This window comes from Coturnix japonica, chromosome 2, assembly GCF_054131305.1.
Source record: "Coturnix japonica strain WE chromosome 2, WE-NBRP24, whole genome shotgun sequence".
Classification (NCBI taxonomy): Eukaryota; Metazoa; Chordata; class Aves; order Galliformes; family Phasianidae; genus Coturnix; species Coturnix japonica.
This window is the reverse complement of record NC_140664.1, coordinates 42382277-42404483: the sequence shown is the minus strand read 5'-3', so window position 1 is coordinate 42404483 and position 22207 is coordinate 42382277. Positions and strand designations below refer to the sequence as shown.

Here is a 22207-nt window from a genome sequence, read left to right as displayed (position 1 = left end):
CACTTAGAGCAGGACTGTAATGGGAATTAGAACAAAAAAAGGGGACAAACCCTTCAGCAAGATCTGTGGTGATAGGAAAAGAGGAAATGGTTTCAAACTGGAACAGGGGAGATTTAGTTTGGATGTAAGGAAAAAGTTTTCCACAGTAAGGGTAGTGAAGCAGTGGAACAGGTTGCCCAGAGAGGTGGTGGATGCCCCATCCTTGGAGACATTCAAGGTCAGGTTGGAGGGGCTTTGAGCAACCTGCAGGGGACTAGATGACCTTTAAAGCTCCCTTCCAACTCAAACAACTCTGTGATTCTATGAAGCAAGGCTGAATTGGAGCCTAGTTTCTGTCTTTTCACACTCAAGATTTGGTGTTAGTACTACAAAAAAGGTATTTTCTGTCAAATTTCCTTTTGCAGTCACACTGAGCAAGACCTCTAGCCCAGTGCATCAGCACATAAAACGAAAGAAATTTTATAACACCACAGTCTTGCTACACTTACCATGAATGTATCACTCCCTCACCCCTCTGTAAATTATTTTGCTGGAGGCTACATCATTCCCTCTGAGCAGCACGCCGCGAGCTGACGGAGGCGTGAGGCACGAAGCCTCCCCAGTGCTGAGCTGCAGCATGTTGGGCGGCCTTTGATGCAAACTGGTTGTGCTGGTTCCTGGCGCCCCAGGAACCGGTCCGACGAGCCTGTTATGCCAACAAATTCTGGTATGATTCCACACTCTCCAGAATGCAGAAACCTGCCCAGCCAGTTAAATGAAAGGCATATTAGGTTATCCATTGCACATTGTATATATCCTAGGAGCAGCAGATCTCCTCTCGGCACTCTCTAGTGTGGTCCACGGTGGCTTCCTCATCTTACTTACGCTTGAGGTTTATAGCTGGAGGGGAAGTCAATAGTAAACATTTATCACCCCGTTCAGGAGCAGAACTTTGCACAATTCAAAGAGAAGGGTGAGTTTTGAAAGCCTTTATTTCAAATTAATTTAATATAACCTTAAGAAAAAAAAAAATTATCTGATGCTTAAAATGGTACAATGGCTTCTTACATATATGATCTCCTTAAGGTGTCTGGGTACTGCCAGCCTCTGTGGTGCTCGGTGACAGGATTTTGGGGAGAGCAGCTTTTTGACCCTTCTTGTGCTCAGCTCAACATCTGTCTGCAGGAGTATTTACTGGAGGCAGTTTAAGGGACCGTGCATGGACTGAGAGAGAGACTTCACTGCCAATGAGTTAGTACATAGAGTGTGTCACTTGAGTGTTACCTCTTGGTCTCCTCTTTCATACAGCGTATATAAGCTAAGTCTTCTTGCTGTGAAGAGGTGTAGTGCGACTACAGCAAGATGTGCTATTACTGGTTCTTGTTGGATTACTGTTTTTATTTAATTATTCAGTTTTATGAGGTAAGTTAATTAAAACTAGATTTACATGTTGAGAATTGGCTTCCTGGTAAAATAGGAAATGTGCTTGTCATTCTTACCGCTTCCTTTCTACATACTTACCAGAAGTTTTCCTGTTTAGAACATACCGGGTAACGGTGGTGGCAACAGCAACAAAAAGCAATCCTAGGCATAAAGAGCAGGCAAACCTGAAGGTTGTACCTGTATCAGCAAGTGAATCCATTCACAAGTATGGTGTCAAATAAGAAAAATTAAACAGTGTGAAAACAAAAGCTGTGGAATCTGGTAACTGATTAACTACTGGAGCACAGAAGCACTTGCTGAGCTGAACAGAAAGGAATGAAGACAGGTTTTGTCATGCCTGTTAGGACAAAATAACTCTTTACCTTCACTAAATGTGAATGTTCTCACCATCCATGTAACTGCATTTTTAAAAACCCTTTCACAGTTATTTCTGGCTTCCTGGGAGTATTAATTTAGTCTATCTTCAAGTGAAACTATTACGAGTTTTCTTTCATGATGTTAAAAATGTAAATAAATCGGTGTTCCCAGTGGACACAAGCTGCTAGATGCAAAAAGATCTGTACGGCATTAAGAAAGAAGTTATAGTAGTCACATAACAGGAAGCTTCAGTTATGGAGGTATTTATTGCCTGCTATTTCCAGGTTGATTAAAAATGAACATTATTATCCTTCTGTAAAATACCAACCTAAAAAATCTCCTAAGCTAAAAAACCCAATGAGTAGCAGATTAAATGATCTTCTCATTAGTCACATTGTATCTCTGTGTTAAAACTATTCTTCCAATAGGAAGGAACACAAAGGACACAGAGATTCCCTAAAGTTTTGCACTCCCACAAAACATAAAAACAATAACAACATAATAATAATTAAAAAAAAAAAAAGTTTAAATTTTATCATCATTGTCGATTTTCCTATTAAATACAGAAAGAAATTTTGCTAATTCTGCTCTCCAAAGGAAAAAAAAAAAATGGAACTGGCTGAACTGCATGGTTTGAGCAGAGACTCTCTGTAGAACCTATAAAATGCTACAAGAGTTTTGATTTCTAAAGCTACAGTGCTGGAACACAGTACCTTTCTTAAAATTCAGACCAAATAAATCAGCTTTACAAAATACTGTTTGCCATCTTCTCTCTCTGCCATTTGTATTCTGCTTTATTTGGGTTTTCTTAGCTGCTTCTCTTCTTTTCTTTCTTTTGAAGTGGGGGGGGGGGGGGAGAAAGGGCTTGGAAGGCAGGGGCTGTTGTTCAGATATTTTTTTCCCTCTAAAGGTAAGTAAAAAGTTTCCCATTATGTTATTTTCCTGTCCTGAATTCTTGTCATTCACTACAGCAGAAGGTAGATGGCATGATTTTGTACACAGAACTGTACATTTTTATTTCAGCCTTCTAAGCTGAAATAGCTTTCCAGGGCTGAAATATATGTGCAAAACTATTCATAACTACTCATGACGACCTGAGAAATATCAGTTAGAGCAAAACATTTCTGCACACAGCTCACTCAAACAGGTGCTCTCCTTAGAGTCTGAGGGCTATGAACACTGCACTGTGGTCCTGAAACAGAATCCCTCAGGTCCTGGAATGGGTTTTTTCATCATCAAGACTCTCTAAAATATCTGCGAGTTTCAGCTGAACAAATTCAAGCTGCTTCTGACTGCAGATGAGCAGTGAAAGCACTTCAAAGAAGAGAGTCCGTTAAAGTGAACATTGTTAGTGGCATCAGGGAATTTGATCTTGGCTCCATTTCAGAAGTGGCTACGCAAGCAGCTTGAGAAGAATCACATTCAGCTAGTGGGGGGTGATGGAGTGGCAGAAAAAGCAAATAATACCAGTGCCAGACAGCGCAATGGTATGCACTGCATGCATTCCCAGATGTAAGAAATCATACCACTCAGAGGACCTCCACTTCCTGTACTCCTAGTCAAACCCTGTTTAGGGGGTTCAGGTAACAGCTGAACTGCCACAAGCTCCTATTCACTGCATACAAAGCTGGGCTCCTTTGATGTCTTCATTGGCAAATGCAACATAAAGTTCATGAAATGAACATGCCTAGATGTTTAGCAACATATTTATCCCTCTGTGCAGATCTGCATCTCAGGGAGGTTGGGAGCACACTGGCCATGGATGTGTATGTGCAATCTGCTAAATCTTATGTAAATAAATAAGGAGTTCACCAGTGTGTATATATATCTATACATACAGGAAAAGAGTGATATATTTATCGTTGTATTCAAAACAATTAAATACCTAAATCAGAGTTCCCCATTACAATTCAAAGCTGGTTTTAATCTTTGCATCTAAATCTATAGAAACAGAAAAATGTAAGTTATCTGCTAATCTCTTTTAACCCTATTTTGTATGCATATGCAGTGGGCTAGTTCTTATCTGAACGCAGTGTTATCTGAATGCTTAGAGACATTGATGCAGCCTCATCAGGAAAAAAAAAAGGAGGGGTCATAAAGGCTTTTCTTAATTGTTATTTTATCTGTGCTACAACATTGCAGTACTCTTACAATAGAATTTCCATCATCAGTTGATTAGCTGGGATTAAATCAGGTTCCCTTCTTCAGAGTTGCTTATGGATAAGTATTCTGCCACTTCATTTACTGTGCCATATTATTTTGAAACTTGAACTTAAGCCAAGACAGTACAAAAAGTTTTGCCTCTGTTCAGGCAGATCAGTAAAGCCTTTTTTCCAGTTTTATTGTCTAGGTGTGGTGTTTGTCCTTAGGAGATGAATGAGATGAGTTCTTGTCAGACTTAGCCAACTTAAGATATCCAGTATATGTGGATGTGCAATAAATGGCTCTTCAGTAGTTTTCTAGTATGTTTAATGAGCCAGGGATCTGTGCAATAATTCACGATCAAATACGTGATTACGAAATACATAAAAATCAAATAAATCTGGAAGGGAGATAAATGTAAAGTTCAACTGCTGGTCTTCATCCGTTATCGCTTACTGATACACAGATAAGGACAGCACTGCAGAAGTCAGTGGAATTATATTGCTGTAAAGTTCATTCAGCATGAACAAATATGAAAATTAGCTACTTTTATTGGGAAATAAAACTGATGACACTGTTTTCTGGAGCGCTTCCTATACACAGAAACATTTGTGGTTCAAGCACCCAACGAATCAGGAAGAGGGCGATTTTATTGCTACTTATCAGGTCCGTGTATGTACCTAAGACACCTGTTTCTTTTAACTGTAAGGGAATGATTGCTTTCCTACACCACTAAGTTTTAGATTTTAGAAGCTTCAAGAGCAGAATACAAAGCTGCCACTAGACTAAGGTGCTTGCAAACAGATCATAGGTGTAAGGATGGCACTAATCGATGTATTATGAGCCAAAGATCGGTGGGATTACTTCACAGCAGAGGAGATGGTTCCAATCAAATACAGAAAGTTCGCCTGCAACTTGGGTAAAATAAACGATTAAATTGATAAAAACCCCAAGTGACACACAGCTTATCACATACACCAGCCATCCCCTCACACCATGGCTCTCGCGAGATCTACCCCAGGCTCCTCCCCACAGGCCGGGAAGGCGCTTTCGCTTTTCCCGCCGCTTCCCGCGGAGCCGCCGGGATCCAACCAGGTAACGGCGCCTTCCTCCTCACCGCCCTCTGCTACCGGCCGCTGCCGGCTGTGGGGAGAGCCCCTTCACCCCCCTCCATCGCCCTGGCTGGCCGGTTCTCAGGCGTTTTATGGCCAGGGAGGCACGACGAGCTCCGCTTGTGGGGTGAGGGCGCAGCGCTGGGTTAGGGGGTGAGGAGAGCTCCGGGAGAGGAGCCTCTTGCCTGGTATCGAGGAGGGGAGCGCGGCCCGGATGTTTTTGAGGGAAAAAAGGATGTTTACTGAAGTATCTGCGGTTGGAGATAGGGATATAAGAGCCATTCCCAATGTCACTAGGCCGTCGGTTTCGTAGGGAGGCACTGTATGATGGCAGCGAGCAAAGAGGAGTGTGTCAGCCCCGAAGATGTGAGCAGAGTGCCGTCCAACTGAAGAGCTGTAGGCATTGCTGACTTGTAAAGGTAACCTTATGTTCTGTTCTCAGTATAAGAGTGTGAGCCGGTTTGAAATCAGGCACTGAAATGGGCCACTGAGTTTTTTAAGAGATGTAGTGTATTAAAGCTAATCTGGCAAGACTAATGATTGCTGGATGTTCTGTCAGCTGCTGCTACTGCATCTCAGTGTCAGTACTGAGATGCAGTAACACCCCAGTAACTCCTTTCTACACTGTAAAAAACATATGGCTCAAGTATTGCTATGTTCCATTTATTCCATTGTTTTTATTTCATGTTAAAGATGCGCAAACTGAAATGAAAGCAACTCACTTAACTCTATACACAGAGGTTTGAGAAAGGAAACGGGATCCAAGGCCTCCAGCTCCTAGGTTAGGTCACTGACCACCAGCTTAAACCAGTAGACACATTCAAGGGGAACTGAAGGAGAGCAATTACCTGAATGTGTCTATATTGGACACCCAGTGCACTGACTGCATCTGTGTACCATGCCTTCTCTGTAGGGAATCATCATTGCTAAGATAAAAGAATTACACGTGAACATCTTAATATACTTTTAATGTGATAACTGTTTAAGGGGAGGGCGGTAGAAGGGGCAGTAATTAGTTACAGCACAATATTTGCACCTTCCATACTTATAGTGTGACTGTTAGCGAATAGGTGCAGCTTGACAAGAATATGTGTGAGCTTTGTCTTTCATCCATGGCTGCGTGTTATGCTCTGATAAATGCAAACATAAGTGTTGTCGATCTGTCATTACAGGCATACACCTGTCTTCAGAAACAGCTTCTCAACTATGCTGTTTAAAACTTAAAGTGCGAGAGCGCGCCAGTTCTGCAAGCAAGTGAAAGAAGTCGAGAGAAGTGAAAACAAGATGAATGCGTCTGGGGGAACTTGTGGGAGCCCCAGTTCTGCAGAACCTGCTGGAGATTTCTTCAAGGAACTGTGGTCCAAACTGAAAGAATGTCACGATAAAGAAGTGCAAGGTAAAGCAGCTCCCTGTGAAAGAGAACTTTAGCTGGTACCGCTAGGGAGATCTGAACCAGAGTACTGCTCCGTGTGTGTGGAACTTAAATGCATCCTTAATGTCTTGTGTTATGCAAGATGATGGACTGGGTGATTACAAACACTCACTACGGACTGTCTGTCTAAGCCTGATTTAAAAGAATCCCATTTAAAGTGCAGACAGCTAGAAATGATTTGGTAGGTTAGATGATTTACACTGTAATGTGGGATCTCTTTTTGCTTACTACTCAAATGGTGGCTTGGCTTTAATATTATTTTTCAGTAGTGTGTGGGGACAGGACTAGGGGTAATGGGATGAAAGTACAGCATAAGAAGTCCCGCACGAATGCGAGGAAGAACTTCTTTATGGTGAGGGTGACGGAGCACTGGAACAGGCTGCCCAGGGAGGTGGTGGAGTCTCCTTCTCTGGAGATATTCAAGACCCGCCTGGACGCCTACCTGTGTGACGTGGTGTAGGGAGCCTGCTTTGGCAGGGGGGTTGGACTCGATGATCTCTAGAGGTCCCTTCCAACTCCTACAATTCTGTGATTCTGTGATTGTGATTTAAAGTTACCAGTTGTTTTTATATTTTTTAATTACATCAAGTACATCAAAATGATGACCGAACAAACAACTGCATAATTTCACCTGACTTATTCCAAATTCCACTGCAGGTTACAATTAATAAAGTAAAAAGTATTCCCTAAATTTTCAGGGTCCTGCAATTTCTTGGTGTTATTTATAAAAACGTTGCTTGTTCTTATATGTATTTAGTGACCGGTGTGATGCTAATTTAATATGGTTTGTCTGTTAGTGCCTTTCTATTCTTCAGTGGTGTGAGAAAATGGCAACGGTCAAAGACGAATTATCACACTGTATATTTATAATTGTAATATTGTTTCTCAAGTTGTATTCATAACATGGTGTGCTAAGAATACTCAGTTGGAAATTGTATCTGGTTATTGGAAGCCACACAATCCATTTTATGAATGGAATTAGGACAGCATTTGCATACTCAACATTGTGTACTCAACATTTGCATACTCAACATTGTCAACATAATAACACGACGAGGGGAAATGGCCTCAAGTTGCGCCAAGGGCAAGTTTAGGTTGGATATTAGGAAGAACTTTACAGAAAGGGTAGTTAGGTACTGGAATAGGCTCCCCAGGGAGGTGGTTGAATCGCCATCCCTGGTTGTGTTTAAGAGCTGTTTGGATGTGGTGCTCAGGGATATGATTTAGTGTAGGGTTGTTAGAGTTAGGGTACTGGTTAGGCTGTGGTTGGACTTGATGATCTTCAAGGTCTTTTCCAACCTAGGTAATTCTATGATTCTATGACTGCTATGCATAAAATAGGCTGGAATAATAGTAGTTGAGTATTTTGTGAATTGGGAGCTTTAGTTGTACAAGTGGATCTTTATAGGCGGACCATTCTAGTAGCCTTGGTCATGTTCTTAAGCCTCAAACCTGATGTAGGTCTGACCATTTTGGTGCAGTTAAATAATCTCTTGTGAACTTTAAAAACTGTGAGGATTGGTCTGTAATGTTGAGATGTTTCATACCTAAGATCTCAACTATGTGTAATGCTGATCCTTCACGCTTTCTGTTAGTAATTGCAGAGAAAAACCTAACCTAAAGGAGAGAGATGCCAGTTAGTAACTTTTTGTTCCATTAAAAAAATGGCCATATTAAATAGAATTTTATACTGTCTCCTGAATCACAGAAAAAAAAATATTACTACCTTATTGAGATTTTACTTTTAAAAAAAAACCTCTTTGCAGAGTGGGTGTGATGTAAGCTCCAGATAAAAGCAGAATTACTGACAGAATGGGATCTGGCAATCTACGGCATGTCTGAACAACAAAAACTTGAAAACCAGAAAGCTCTAATGTGGAGGGTGATATTAAGTGACCCCTTCTCTAATTTCTTGGGATGTGCAGCACGTGATTTAGCATTTTGGGTTTCTTTATGCATATAAAGATGCTCTTTAGAATGTATGTTGGGTGGGGCCAGATCATTTTGCCACTAGGCAGACTTTTTCATGCCCAGCCCTTTGTCAGTGTGTCCCGCACCGTGTTAGGTAAAATTAGGTCTTCCGTGATAACATCAAAGACATGCCTTAAGGAGAGTTAATTTTTTCAAAAGGTGGGGATCCTCTTATAGAAAATGTTACTGGGAGATATTTTAGAAACATCAAACACAGGCTTGCCTGGACTTCGCTTGTTTCTGAAGTCTATAAATAAGAATTAAAATTGACTCATGAGTTTCCAATCTGAATGTCAGCAAAAATGCATTTTAGAGATGGTGGATGTTGGATTAAGTGAAAGTTAGTAGTTGGAGAAGTGTGTATGAGTACAATCCACAGGGTATGATTGGCGTGTATTTCACAGAATCACAGAGTTATCAAGGTTGGAAAAGACCTAGAAGATCATCCAGTCCAACCATCACCAATACTTCCCAGCTAAATCATATTCCTCAACACAACATCCAAACATTTCTTGAACTCTCCCATGGTCGGTGACTCCACCACCTCCCTGGGCAGTGCATTCCAATGCCTGACTGCCCTTTCCGAGAAGTAATACTTCCTAATGTCCAGCCTGAAAATAAATAAATAAAATTGAAACTTTGGCTCTCCAGACAAAATATTTAGCATTTCCTCTCCAAATCATCATAGCCAACAACAGGACTCCTACAACCCAGTTCCTGAACATATCTGGCATGGTCAGGGTTCATTGATTTTCCATGGACTTCAAGCCTGCTCAGCAACTTGGAATAATGGTTATTAAAGCTATGCTTGCTTTTATTCCTACCTATGGAATGTGTGAAACACTTGCATAGCTCATACAAATTAGAAAGCAGTGTGATAGTGTTATAAGGTGATGAAGTTTTGGAGGTGTTTAATACTTAAATCTAACTCAAAGTAATCACATGGATGCTTTCTGCACATTTTTATCAGTATAGTTCCTGTGGATGAATTCAGATATTGTTCTTTTTAGTGTAAAGTTTTATATTTTCACATAGAAATGTGAAGAGAGAGTTAAGTGTACAAGGTATCACTTAATTCTTTTCAGTTTTTCCTTATCTGAAACTGATAATGGAGGAATAGGGGGAGGGGGGAGAACCTGTAGTCCTTGAAGCAGGGAAAGCTATGAGGAAAGCAATCTCATTGATTGCCATCAGTAAGGAAATGGCTAAAAGACTCTTCAAAAGAAAGTAATCATAGAAAACAGAGCTAGAAGGGAACATGGAAGATCATCCTGTCAATTTCTGTACCCTTAAGGTAGGATTTTTTGTGTCCCTGCTGACATAAGCTTGTCTGACCCATTCCTAGAAGTCAGACTCTGCAGGCTTCCCAAGCACTGTCAATCTTAAGAAGATAGAATTATTGCATTTGAAAATTCTCCTGAGCGGTATTTTTCATGTCCATTAATTCAAACCGTACAGGTACATAATTTAATCAACTTGTAATTTTTTAAAAGACAATGTTGTATATTTTATCCTCTTAATGACAGTTTAAAGCAAGTCTCCATCATCTTAATGGAAACAGTGTCATTTGCTAAAGCACTAATGAGCTATAGGTAACTTACTGTCGTCTGTAGCTTGTCTATTACATAGGAGTATCATGTGAATATGGAATGTAGATAGCGTGGCTGCACATGTTTGTATGCTTTGTAGATGGTTAAATAAGGAAATGAAGTTCGTTCATGTTACAGAATCACAGAAATGTAGGGGTTGGAAGGGACCTCTAGAGATCATGGAGTCCAACCCCCCTGCCAAAGCAGGCTCCCTACACCACGTCACACAGGTAGGCGTCCAGGCGGGTCTTGAATATCTCCAGAGAAGGAGACTCCACCACCTCCCTGGGCAGCCTGTTCCAGTGCTCCGTCACCCTCACAGTAAAGAAGTTCTTGCGCACATTCGTGCGGAACTTCCTATGCTGTACTTTCATCCCATTACCCCTAGTCCTGTCCCCATGCACTAATGAAGAGTCCAGCCTCACCACTATGGCTCCCACACCTCAGGTATTTATAAACCTGGAACTCTAACCTTATCTTGGTTAGAGTTTCCAACGCTCTGGAAGAGCAAAAGTAAGAGATCACAACTAATGTAGTAATTCAGTGCACTCGGAGAAATGTAACAAGCGGGTTTCCTTCCTTCTCATTGCAGTCATTTGAATTAAGAAAAAACACAACCTCTAAGGAGCTGGTTTAGTTCCTCCTGCATTCAGGTGAGAGGTGAGATTATGTTACCTGCAGCACAGTACTAAGTCTTTTGAGTGCTGCCTCTTCAATTTGTGGCTCAGATTGCCAGTGTTACAATCCTGAATACTTGCTGAACGAACTACCTGTTCATACAGGAGATGCATTGTTGTGCAGCTTCATTCCTTCCGATGGGTGTGGAGCAGCATTAAAGCACCCTTTATAGGAGTTCTAATTGTAGATGCCTAATTGACTTAATGAATAGCAAAAAAAACCAAAACCCTTTCTGTGCTGATATGCATGACAGAACTTAACATCTCACAGGTGTTGGACACTTACAGATGAAAGAAATCTTGCCATATTTCTCAATACTTTTTTTTTCCCTTTTAAGCAGTAAGTGTATTTTTTTATCTCAATGTCTCACTAGAGTCTTCTAGCAGTGCTGTGGGTTCATCAAGTTTTTGGCTGGCCTGGCCATTATGTTTTAATTGTCCTGAAAAGTGAGCATTCTCAAGCAAGTAGTTTTCCACTTTGAGCTGATTCCAATCAAGTGTGGTAGGTGAAAAGGGAAACTAAGAAGTTTACTAGCAGCCTTAACCCTCTTTTCCTATAGTAAGAGCATAATGGATATGTTACTTGATTTACATTTTTTTATTTGATTGTGTTTGCCTTTGATTCACTGATTGTGTGCTAGATTTCAAGTGTGGTATCATGCATTTATATATGCACAGAATGTATTTTGTATTATGTATGCATATGAAAAAACATTGGTATTCATATGTATGTGGTTTTGTGGTTTGTTGTTTTGGTTGTTTTTTCCCTTCTTTTTCCAAAAGGGTGCTGTTAAGTGCAAATCTGAGTGTTTAAGAAGTCCTTGTTTCCTGGAGATTGTAATAGCTTTATTTGTTTCCAGGATATTGCAGAACATACCCAAGAATTGACTCTTTTTCTCTCGAAATTAGTTACTATTTTCTCTCTTGTACATACGTCTTTGGCAAAACAAGACTTTATTCTTCAAGAGTGTTGTATAATGTGTATTTTCTTTTCACTTTTCAGGCTTACAACTGAAAATATCCAAGCTGAAAAAGGAAAGATGCTTGTAAGTAGTCATACTGATGATTCAACTAATTAAAGGAGGGTCTAAGTACAGTTAATGACCTGTTATTCCTGTAATGTGGTGGAATTGCATTCTGAAATAATACTACCTTCTCCATGTTTGTTTATTCACTTCATTGTCTGCTATTACTACTTTTCTTCTGCAATTATATCTGTGTCTAACTTCCAGGAAAACTGGCCTTGCTTCTTCTCATTTATCTTTTGGAAGAAATTGGCTTTGGTTGTGTTATGCCTGTGTTTTTCCCTTTCCTAGATAACTTCTAGTAGATAACTAGACAAAAATCTGTAATGTTTGAACAGTGTGTGGGTTTATAGATGCTACATAGAAGCTGCTAGGAGGTAGTGGTGGCAGCTGAAGGAACAGTGCAGGACAGGATCACAGAAGGAAGGGTTAACAAATCACTCCCAGAACAGCGTTCATCTTATTCCAGTACCATCACAGAATTGTAGGGGTTGGAAGGGACCTCTAGAGATCATGGAGTCCAACCCCCCTGCCAAAGCACGTTCCCTACACCACGTCACACAGGTAGGCGTCCAGGCGGGTCTTGAATATCTCCAGAGAAGGAGACTCCACCACCTCCCTGGGCAGCCTGTTCCAGTGCTCCGTCATCCTCACCATAAAGAAGTTCTTGCACACATTCGTGCGGAACTTCCTATGCTGTACTTTCATCCCATTACCCCTAGTGCTGTCCCCATGCACTACTGAAAAGAGTCCAGCCTCACCACTATGGCCCCCACACCTCAGGTACTTATAAACCTGGATCAAATCCCCTCTCAGCCTTCTTTTCTCAAGGCTAAACAGACCTAGTTCCCTTAGTCTCTCCTCACAGGGGAGATGCTCTAGGCTCTTAACCATGAGGCACCCTCTGCATTTACATAGCAATACCCCAAGCCCACTGCAGGGCTTAATTCCCAAGAATTCTCATGTCGCTAACTCCCAGTGCCTCCACATGTGCACCCGCTCCTCAGGAACAAGGTTGGTCAACTTTTGTGCAGTATCACAATAGATGTATTTATGCTACTGCCTATGGATGAGCTATTGCAGTTATTAGATTCCTTTCAGTTAGGATGTCTTTGCTGTCATGTTTTATACTTAAAGACTGTATGTACTTTCCTAGGGTAGAAAAAAGTTTAATATCTTGTTATTATGTACAGTTCACAAAGTTGTAGTTTCATTTCTAGTCTCTTGCTGTTATTGTTAACTCAATCTAGTATATCATCAGTTGCTTCCGCATCTTAAATCTTAAATTAATCAACTACTTTTCAAGATGCTGACTGTTATCAGTGATGTGACTGAACATGCATCGAATGCTTTAATTATTGTTTGTTGGAATCCGATTACCGCACTGTAGATACAATACTCTTATGTAGGAGATCTTGTTCTCCTTGATGCATCTGAATACCTGTGGTTTAATGTTTCAGACTTTGTAATCGGCTGACAATGAGTGCCTTATATTGTATCCCACCTCAACATTGGGTCTGGTGACTCGTAAATGCTAGGTCAGGGACCGTTCATTATGAAGAGTGCCTCATTGCCAAAACTGTCTGTTAAGTTTATCAACTGGACTGGAATGAAAAATAAAAAGCCTTATTCCTCCTGTCATTTTAATATCTTACTGTGACTTCTTGTAGGATTTAAGTGGAGGAGGTGGATTGTTAGTTATTACTAGGTATTTTTACAGATAATGACATAGAGTAAGGCATGACTTCAAAGTAGCTTGGGAAAAGATTTTAAAATTGCGTGTATTCAGACTTCTGTAAGTTTCACAAACCAAAAAATATCAGATATTTCTTGTCAGAGGCATCAGAAGAATAGACTGCTTTCTGCAGGTGTTTCATTTTCCATGGCCCAGCTGTACTTGGTTAATGAACTGAAGTAAAAGACCTTTGCCTTCTCTATATCAAAGTACAAGTCCAGGAGTCCATCATACTGTTACCATTTAACCATTTTATGTTGCTTAAGGAGTTGAAAAGGACAATATAGCCTGGATGGTTGTGCAGAAGTAAATAAAAGAGCTCCTTTAAAAGTTTCAGACTTAATAAAATATGTCTTGATTGTGTGCTTTAGAGGCTCCTGCTGTCCCATTCACTTTATTACCTGTGATGGTTAATTTCTTGTTTTTCTCTAGTAATCATGTGACCAGCGGTATGCTAATATTTGATTAATGTATCTTAAAGGAAGTGCTGATTTGAAAGTGTGTCTGTGTGAAAGAATTGTATAAACAAGTCAGTAAATATATTTTCTTTACCTGTTGTGTTTGTTCTTGTCTTCTCGTCTCAGCTCTTTTCTTGGCTTTCTTAAAAGTTCATCTTGGGGTGCTGAGAAGAAAAATCTGCTTTCTTGGAATACACAGAAGATTCAGTGTTAAAAACAAGAGCTAGGAATGAGTTCTCAGAAGTTAGATATTGCATAGATTCACCCGCTTCACTTCTGAAAGCTGTATTGGCTTGTAGAATAATTATCTCAGTTGCTTGTGCTTCATTTGAATCCTGGAGATGCTGTGGTTGGATAATAAAAGTCAAAGGGAGCTAAAGTTGGGAATTTCATGCTGCTGGTTTTCCTTAGCTCTTTTGAGGAAGAAATATTCGTTATTATTTTAACAGTCCTGTTCTGTAGAGAATTTTTTTTCCCAAGCTACTTCCATTTCTGAAGTGTTTGGGAAGAGTTCACTACCCATTTGTGTTCTGGAAATCCATGTTCTACAGACTGGGAATTGCTGCATGAGGTCAACCTTTAACAGATTTTATGATTTACAAACGTAATGTAGCTTGCTGTGCTACAAGTAAGTGCAAAACAAGCAGGTTGTGAAAGCTCCCAGTTAGCTCCTCAGCAAGACACTGATGTAGGAAGTGCTCAAGTTTACCTTCGATGACATTATTAGTTGAGTGCTATTAGATTTTGTGTCTTGACTGTTGTTAATTGAATTTTGTCTTGTGCAAGAGACAGGCATAGCAACAGTAATTCAACTGCAGTGATAGGATTAGAAACTAACTGACTCCCTTTCTAATTCAGGCATTTCTAAATTACCATTTGTTTATCTTCAGCTTGGTTTTTTTTTACTGGGCATCTATTGCCTTATCCAATAATACAAAATAAATATACCAGAGGTAATTCTCTACTAAAACGGTAAAAGCTGTAACTTAAAGTTGGAAGTAACTTTTCTATTTTCTTTTGATTTTAGGGATGCGGAGAGGCTTGAAGAGTTTTACACCAAGAACCAACAGCTCAGAGAGCAGCAAAAGGCGCTTCATGACACAATCAAGGTTCTAGAAGACAGGTGAACTAGTGTGCTTTTTGTTTTAGTTTGGGGGTTTGTGGTGTTCTTTCAGAGTCTGTTTTGTAGTCTTGCTTGTTTGTAAGTCAGTCCTTTTCTAATACAGGCCAGACTGTGTTTTAAAGAAGCACAGAATTTAAATTCTACTGAATGAATCAAATTGTTATTTTCTACATTCTTAGCATGCTTAGCTCAGTAAAGGAAAATTGAAGTTTAACTGGTTAGCCTGGGATGCAGAAAGCCACAGACTATTATTATCTGTGAAGCGAACACACATTTCACAGCATAAATGAATGTGTCAGATGAAGAGTGTTGATAACTGTGTTTTTTCCTGGTCATAGATGAGCTTTAAACAACTAATCTAGATCATTAGAGAACATGGAGGCAGTGCCTCACACGACATTATGGTTCCACTTCTATTCCTTTTGTATTCTTCAGTTCTTCTCATGGTATATGGTCATATTTGGTGTCAAGTTAAAAGTGTTCATGTTTGTTTGATATTTGTTACCAGCTGATTTGCATATTTGCCCTTTTTGTTTTACTGGTTTGATAGTTTTAAAGTTCAAACTGCCAGTTAAGTATGGATAGCTGCTTTATGTATGGCATTATTTTGATGAAGCTTTATTCTCTTAATTTTACTAAAGGTTGAGAGCGGGATTATGTGATCGTTGTGCTGTAACTGAAGAACATATGAGAAAGAAACAGCTGGAGTTTGAGAACATCCGACAGCAGAATCTTAAACTCATCACTGAGCTTAGTAAGTTTTATCCACAAGTCTGTAGACAAAAGCAGCGTGTTTTATAAATTAGTCCTTCATGAATTCTTATGACTATAGAATATCTCTATGGTGCATCTTTGTAAGTTCAAGAAGTTCTGTCAGGAGATTCTGCATTCTGAAAATACATAACATGTGGCAACTACTCGTCATCAGAGCCACCTTCACTTAGATTGAAGTGCTAACACTGCAATCGTATTGATGTGAAAAGTCTTACAACATGAAGTAGTGCAGCTAAAGTGTGGCTGCTTTTGTTCCTGGAGTCAAAGCATAAAATGACAGATAACATAAAGCAGCCTTGACTTCAGAAGTAACTAGTGATCAGAAAGTAGCAAGTTCTAAAGTTGCCTGAGACAAGCTTGTGTCCTTTGGTAATTTTGTTCATGGATCTGAGAGAGCAAGTCCTTCATCTTTACAACACTGGCTCACTTATATGCACATGGACAAGAGTAATTAATGATTGTGTGGAGCTAATGTGATAATGTTGTAACTGTGAAACCTTTGCCTTTTCTACCAATCCCTTTATAACACTTCTAATGACTAACTTGAAAATTCATTTTGGTAAGGCACAGAGGATGTGTGGTATTAAGATTTAAGAACTGATTCAGTGTCCTTAGAAGACCTGACAAAATTGTATATAACACAATGATACCAGGTGTGAATTTATTTTGTTATTCCGCATTAATTGCAGTGAATGAGAAAAACAGCTTGCAGGATGAAAATAAAAAGATATCTGAACAGTTCCAGCAACTGCAGAAGGAATTGGAGTAAGTTTTGAGAGTTTCTGGTTTTTATTGAATCTTGATAGTAGTGTCTGAGAATACAAATGCTGACTTGTAAGTCTTTTAAACTTGAGTTTATTCCTTTTTATAGACTGTGAAAATGGTCCCATGCCATTTTACATGAACGATGTAATACTGACATCTTTGTTTACAGAACTTGAATCTATCTATCTATCTATCTATCTATCTATCTATCTATCTATCTATCTATATGTATATATATGTATAACAGTAACAGGTTTCTGTTTTTTCTACTGTATAATTCATTCTGAGAATGAATCTCCATTGTAGCTTGAAGAGGCATTAATAAAAATGAATTGGCGCCACACAGATCCATTCAGGTTTTTCTGTCTAGATCCCTAGTCTTTCAATTGAGTTTGTAATAAGAATCTGTAGCCACTGTAAGGAAGTTAAGAATGGTCAACATGACACTAAGTAATTTGTTCAGCATGGTAAGTGGTTGTCTAAATGAGCGCGGAGTTGAGTGGATTAAGAGTGATTTAATGAGGCTGGTCCTGCTGTTTGTAATATAGTCACCACCTTTGCTAATTTCAATACAATGATATCCTGTTGCTTAATTTAGAATTAGCAATTAAGTTCTGTATGACACCACCAGATTAGTGTAAGGTAGCAGTTTGTTTTTAGTGCAGGACAGAAAATTAGGCTTTTGCAATGCTACATGTTCTGTTACCGAGGCTTAGTATTTCAGCAGAAAATCTAAGAATCCTTCATAAAAGTGAAATGTTAACTTTTAGAAGGTCTGTATTATCTGATTCTTCATGAAATTAGTATTTCATTATCTGTGGAAGGGATGAGTAAAGGGGCATTTCTACCAAAACATTTTCAGAGATCTTAAATAAATGTTTCCACAACTCTGGGATTATTTAATGCATATTTATAACGTATGGTGTCTCTGGCAACAGCTTTTTTATTTTTTTGTGATAGCACTCAGGAACTGCGTTTTGGCTTGCACAGAGCTCAGATATGGAAAAATATTTATAGCAGGCCAATTGTTTGTACAGGGCTGTGCCAGTAAATGTAACGAGTACTCCATCAGCTGACTTAAATTTGTGATGCAATTAGGTGAATAGAATGAAAATAGACAAATCAGTGTTTGGTGTTAAATGTTCAGTTAGTCATGGTAAAAAGGAAAGCCTTAAAAAAACTTTCCTCTGAAGCCAGACAGCTTCCAATAGTTTTCCCACCATCTTATTAACTTATTTTAAGTAAGCTACCATGGTTCATTTTAATGCAGACAGAAACGTATCCCTGTTTCCTCTAGATCAAGACTTTACGTTTTTCTCTTTATAGTTGAGAAATTATCTTTTGGCCCATGATTTCTCCTGAGAGTCATGAGGAAGAATGCTACCAAAGATGACCAAGCAGGCAGAGTTAGTTTTCCCTATGTTTATCTTTCACTGCCTCTTCCATTTTCTACTACCACAACCATACTACAGGGAGCAATGCACTCATTAGGTACTAAACAAACACAATTGAAGTTAAAGGAATTGGAATTAGCTTTGTTTTTGCTTTCTTACCATGAGAGATAAGAGTTTTTGGAAAGAAAGTTCTAGTTATTTGTGAAGCAAATTTTTGTATACTGACTCTAAAATATACTGTTAGAGATGACTGTGAGAGAAAAGAATGTTAACTCATTTTTCATATTGTTTACATTGCTTTTGTGAGTGATTTACATTGCTTTTTCTGCTACTCTATGAAAGCTTCTGTAAGATGAATAAGATATAACATCAAATGCTCTGTAAAGGGGTTGCTTTTGGTATCGCACTGTTCATTACAGTTTGAAATTGTTTGAAAGCTTCATCCTATGTTTGAAGAGAGCATACTCAGGGTATGCATGGAATTCCACCCAGGAAGAGTAGGTTAGTCCATCCATTTGAGTATTTTTCCTTAAATAATATCCTTCAGAGGATGAGTCAGAAATGACTCAATTCTTGTTTGCTGCTTTTTGTTGGGTGGTGTTTTCTGCCCCCCTCTTTCCCCTCCCAAGGAAAATACTTTCTGTGGTGCAATAGCAGGAGGCTCGTTTCAGATGTGAAGAGCTGGGGCTGTGTGCTGTTCTTGGGTTCATTTGGGCAATTGTGAATTTGTTCTGTTTAAAAGCTTGATTGTAGCAGTATATATGTATTTATTTTTCAGTGATGTAATTGAGATGTCTGTGTCTTCTGAATTCTTGTTTTCTTAATCTGTGTGATTGTCCTAAAACTAAATCTTTGCATCTTGTGAACTTGAGGTTTTATTATCCCACTTAATTTGGTCTCCAGGGAGCAAAAGCAACAAGCACTGGATGTAGAAGAAGGTGTCATTCCTGATTCTCCAGTTCTTACTTCTTCTTTTTCAATGATTAATCGTATGAGGAGGAAAAAAGAGAATAGGCATATCCGATATACAGAGCATACGCACCCAGATTTGGAACTGGCAAAGAGCAACAGTGGTAAGAGATGGTTGATTGGGTTTGTTTTTTTTTACATTTCAGAACTTTATCCCTTTAAAGAGTGAAAAACGTAAGTTTGACTGCAAAGACTGAGAATAAAACAACAAAAAAAAGTCTCCGTTGTTGTTCTGCCAGTTTTTTGGTTTGTAGTTTTTTTTCCTATTAATGCAATAATATATGAACGTATATGAATATGTTGAGTGGAAAAATGGCTTTAGCTGCAACTGTGATATCACAGCTCAAACCTTATCTTAACCTTCTAATAGTGCAACAGTTTCCTCACTCATAAATCTGCTATAACACCAAAACTGTTAGTTTGACTTTTGTGCACAGCTTTATCACCGCCTAGTGGAGAGTGAAACAAATGTTTTGCCACTTTCTGCAGTTCTCTTGAATCAAAGTAATTCCTCTAAAACCAATAAATATCTGATTCTAGTAGCTACATGATCTTTTTTTTTCCTAGCACCAATACAATTTTTGCTTTTTCTTTTTGTTTTTGTGCTGAAGTCTGGAGACACTTTGCTTATTTGATTTCCAAACTTGCTTCTGTAATGTCACAGAAATAGCTTTAAAGCATTTTGACCATAACAGATATTTTTGAGGTTTGTATTCTAAAGATACACAGGAAATCTGGTTAATGGTTAAGAAAAGCAATTGGTGTCCAAGGCTACGTGGCACACAGAAGACTGGCCATTATTCAGATCACAGGTTGTTTTTTTTTTTGCTTTTTCATTAACTTAGCTGGTGCAGAAATTTATTGTCTTTGACAGTTTACTCTTTAATACTTTCAATGCTGTATTAGCAAATGAAATATTGATTAGATACCTACTGCTTATGCAGTGTAGAAAGTGATATAGTTTTGTGTCAGTGTCACGGCTGACTAGCAAGAGATATATGTGAGAGACAGAGAATTAACATGAAATATTAAAAATAATCAGGTGTGTTTAGGAGAATGGATCTATTAACACCAAAATTCATATTCAACTGCTATTAGGACTAGGACATTGGTTCTATGTCTGCTCATAACTGTGAAAGTAGGAGATGTAGTTTCATCATATGATAATGTTTATATAACTTTTCCTAGAGTTTCAAATTCCACTGTATTCCACACAAGCGAGCAGTCATCATGAAGAAGAGATGCTAGTGGCAGACACCTGTGATCCACAACTGTCCCCTGTACCAAGTAAGTGTATTAATAGTTTTAGTTATATTTGAATCAAGGCAAATCTTACTACAGCTGAGGAATTATAAACTGTGGTTCAGTTTGTGATCTTTCCCTTTAAACAAAGGATCCAGAAAAAGGAAGTAACATTTAATCACAGAACTGCTTCTGAACTGCCTACCGCAATGCCAGTAGATAATGCGATCTTGTGGCATAGCAGTAGGGCTTTAAGTCAATAAATGAAAAGAACCTCAGTGCAGCTCTTACTCCTGAACTGTTTTGGGAAACTTGTTTAATTGACTTATATCTGAGTTTCCAACTATAACACGAGATAAAACACTCTGAGCATTGCACTTGTTCTGACGTGAGTATGTAACGTAAGTGCTTCAATTAATTATCCCTTTCTTCTTGTGAATGGATTATAAGTCTTCAAATCTTTCTCCATAAACAGTTCTTTGACAAGAATTTTGTGTCCCTGATTTTTTTCCTCTAAAGTATTTAACTATAAATGATTGAGAGGGTCAGTGTTGAAATTACTCATGCAGGTCGGGGTTGTCATTTGTAGTTCTTTTACTTTCTCGCTGTATTATCACTTTGTCTCAGTTTAATAAATGGAATAACATTATTTCCCTAAAAGAAGGGAAACTCACATCTTGGCTTTCGTAGCAAAAATACAGGAATAGAAGTGTCACCTAAGAAATAACCAACACATTCATTTTTCTATAAATATCCAGTTTTCTTGTTCTACTTGTTCTCAGATTGTTCATGCGCTGGACTGGGAGTTTGAAATGTAACTTCTGCATAGATTTGTATTTTAATTTTGGGGAATTTGATACCAACAGGAATTCTATGTCTGTGTTCTCATCAGAAATGTTTTCTTCCCTCTGCTCCACTCATTGCTTCCATGTGATTCTATCTGATACAGGTATTTCCATAATAATTAGATTTCAGTTTGTGATATTGTTTTGTTTTAGTTTGGAGTCTGTATCCATTGTGTAAGTAGGATATAATATTATATTTATATATGTAAGTTAGTAAGTGAATTTCTTTATATTCATAAAGATAAACCGAGGATGGGAGGTTATCCTGTTACAAAGCCATCTTTTAACTTGGCTGCGGTTGTTGCAGAAACAATTGGACTTGCTGTTCAGGATGAATCCGTAAGTATTACTTACAGATTTCTCACATAATTAACTTTTTTGCCAGTTGTTTTGGAAAGAAATGTTTTTCAATTTGGCATTAAAATTCTGCAGAACTTATTTAGAGTTCCAGTAAGCTCACTCTAGCTTTCTTTTTCTTACGTAATAAAGGATTCCTATAGCAATAGGGAAGGTAACTGAGCTGACTTGTCTGCACTCAGAGGAGACTGGAGGGCTGTGGTTCTTGCTATGAACGTGTATTTCAAGTTTGACAAAGGCAGTGGCATAAATCTTAGGCACTGCTTGTGCAGTAATCAAGTCATAGCACACTAAGAAAGCTTACTTGGTGTTGAGACTCTTGATGTATCCATTGTTTTTGCTTTGTAAGTACAATTAAGATGATAGTACTTTTTTCCTTTAAGAAGAAATAGTACCTGTGTTTATATGTATGTGTCTGAAGGAATTTTTAAGTTTCCATTAGATTTCTTTAAAAGCTGCTGGTGAAAAGTTAATCTTTTTTTTTTGTTACTTTTCAAGGTGAATGGTTATATTTGAATGGGGCTTTGGAGTACTTATGTCTAAATCTAGCATGCTTACAGATTTTAACAGCTTTTAACACTTCCATTCTTTGTTTTGCTTCATGATTTGCAAGGAGTCCCAAAGTGTACTGAGTTCTCCCCACGCTAGTACTGCGATGAACCAGGCTCCAGAGGGCATGCATTCTGAAGACTCAAGAAAGCACTCAGCTCCTGAATCAAGAAATGAAGACAACAGTTTGGGGTGTGTTTCCACTTGTTAAAATAATGTTGTTTTAAACAGTGTCTTCCTTTAAAGGTACAGACACAGATATAAAACTA

The 22207-nt window shown here is 38.7% G+C and overlaps 1 protein-coding gene across 6 annotated transcripts in view; it reads left to right on the top strand.

The window, feature by feature from the left end:
• The first annotated feature begins 819 nt into the window (after positions 1-819).
• RBBP8 (RB binding protein 8, endonuclease) overlaps positions 820-22207 on the top strand; it is a 33915-nt gene continuing 12527 nt past the window's right edge. The window contains exons 1-11 of one of the 6 annotated variants that reach the window (XM_085539597.1): positions 820-952; positions 5347-5452; positions 6206-6429; positions 11706-11748; positions 14948-15043; positions 15685-15797; positions 16507-16582; positions 18880-19049; positions 20134-20232; positions 21274-21371; positions 22003-22130. In XM_085539597.1, coding sequence (XP_085395723.1) covers positions 6318-6429; positions 11706-11748; positions 14948-15043; positions 15685-15797; positions 16507-16582; positions 18880-19049; positions 20134-20232; positions 21274-21371; positions 22003-22130 — 935 coding nt within the window. In that variant the 5' untranslated portion in view covers positions 820-952; positions 5347-5452; positions 6206-6317. Of the gene's footprint in view, positions 953-4954; positions 5161-5330; positions 5453-6205; positions 6430-11705; positions 11749-14947; positions 15044-15684; positions 15798-16506; positions 16583-18879; positions 19050-20133; positions 20233-21273; positions 21372-22002; positions 22131-22207 lie in introns of those variants that run through there. The other 5 variants (XM_032442691.2, XM_015855401.3, XM_015855399.3 and 2 more) reach the window with 5 other exon arrangements.